At 65.9% G+C, this 1,603-nt stretch overlaps 1 protein-coding gene across 1 annotated transcript; it reads right to left on the bottom strand.

The window, feature by feature from the left end:
- Positions 1-72: 72 nt before the first annotated feature.
- LOC108767419 (uncharacterized) lies at positions 73-774 on the bottom strand. Its single transcript, XM_018517322.1, has one exon. It carries the CDS (start codon positions 772-774, stop codon positions 73-75), a length of 702 nt encoding a protein of 233 aa, XP_018372824.1.
- Positions 775-1,603: the final 829 nt, after the last annotated feature.

The raw sequence follows: 1,603 nt of genomic DNA, 5'->3' as shown, positions 1-1,603 counted from the left end.
GGCCCGGGGCGCGAGCGGCCCGGCCGAAGGCGGCGCCCGCGTGATCCCCCACCACCACCGCCCAGCCGCATATCATTCCTCCCCCGACACCTTCATCCTCTCCGCCGCCGTTTCCGCCGTTCTCCGGCGACTGCGGCGGATGGGGGCCGCCTCGCGGCGCCCTCTCCCTTCCTCTCTCCGCCTCTTCCTTCCGCTGCTGCAGAAAGAGGAGACGGCCGTCCACGCTCCCTCCCTGCCGACCATGGCTCTAACGACTGCCGTCAGGGAGAGATCTTCTTCTACTTCTCGCCTCAGGACACCGCGCTCTTCTGCCCACGTGGGACAGAACTCCAGCGTGTGCTGCGCGGTGCCCCGAGGCTCGTCGCAGTGGTGACACTGCGTCGTCGGCTCCTTCCCGATGCGACACAGGTACTCACCGAAGCACCTGTGGCCGGTGAACACCTGTGTCAGGTGGAACGAAAGTCCGCCCCAACCCATGCCGGCCCACTCCAGGCAGGGGAGGATGGTCTCCGTGGTCCGGGTCTCCTTGGTCGGCGGGTCACTTCGCAGGCTGTCGCGCCATTCGTGGAAGCCCCGCCGACGGGTCACTTCTCTAAAGAGGTTGGCGGGCTGCGGGGTTACAACATCCCCCCGGAGCCTGGTGGCCTCGGCCTTGGCGAAAGACTCCTCCAGGGCGTCGTGCTCCAGCGGGGGGATCCCCTCGAGGACCGCCAAGGCGTCGCGCGCCACGGTCCTGTAGGCCCTAGCTATTCTTAGGACCAGCCGCTTTTGCATTCTGTGTAGATTCTGGCGAATCCTGCAGCTGGCCCGGGGCTCCCCATGTCATATCGGGACCCCGGACAGGGCCACGTGCACGTACGCACACCTCATTCCATCACCCGGACCAAGAAGGTTGGGCATCAGACCGAGCAACGCGTTGGCCCGAAGACCCAATCGCGGGGCCAGCCGGTCAAAATGATCGGCAAAGCCCCAGCGAGCATCCAGGGTGAGGCCCAGGTACTTGAGATTGGGCCCCACCCGGATGCGGACCACGTCCACCACGACCCAGGCCTCGGAAGGCGCCCCGCCCGTCCCGTCGTGGAAGAACATAACTTCCGATTTGGCGGGGGCAACCCTCAAACCTAGGTCCTTCACCTCGCCGACGACGCAGGCCACCGCGACGTTTGCCATCGCGACGGCTCTTCTCCAGGTCGTGCCTCCGGCCACCACAAACGTGTCATCTGCATAGCAGACGACGTGGCAGCCGGGGGGCAGGGCTACGCGGAGCACGGCGACGTGCGCGACGTTCCACAGCAGTGGGCCCAGCACGGACCCCTGCGGAACGCCGCACGACACGTCCCTCAGCTGCTGGAGCCCCGCTTTATCGTGGAACTCCAGCTGTCTGTCCCGGAAATAGTCTTCCATGATGGCGACCAGGTAAGGGGACAGGAGGAAGTGCTCCCTCAACGCCCCCACCACACGGCCCTACGGCAGACTATTAAAGGCGTTGGCGATGTCCAAGGACACCGCCAGCGCCACCTCCCCATCCGCAGTTAGCTGGTGACTCCCAGTTCCTCGGTCCACCCCTCCGGCAGACCCACCCTCTCCCCTATCTCCTTGTCTC

Source organism: Trachymyrmex cornetzi, unplaced genomic scaffold (assembly GCF_001594075.2).
Source record: "Trachymyrmex cornetzi isolate Tcor2-1 unplaced genomic scaffold, Tcor1.1 scaffold670, whole genome shotgun sequence".
Classification (NCBI taxonomy): Eukaryota; Metazoa; Arthropoda; class Insecta; order Hymenoptera; family Formicidae; genus Trachymyrmex; species Trachymyrmex cornetzi.
The sequence above is the reverse complement of the archived record's forward strand: the minus strand, read 5'-3'. Positions and strand labels throughout refer to the sequence as shown.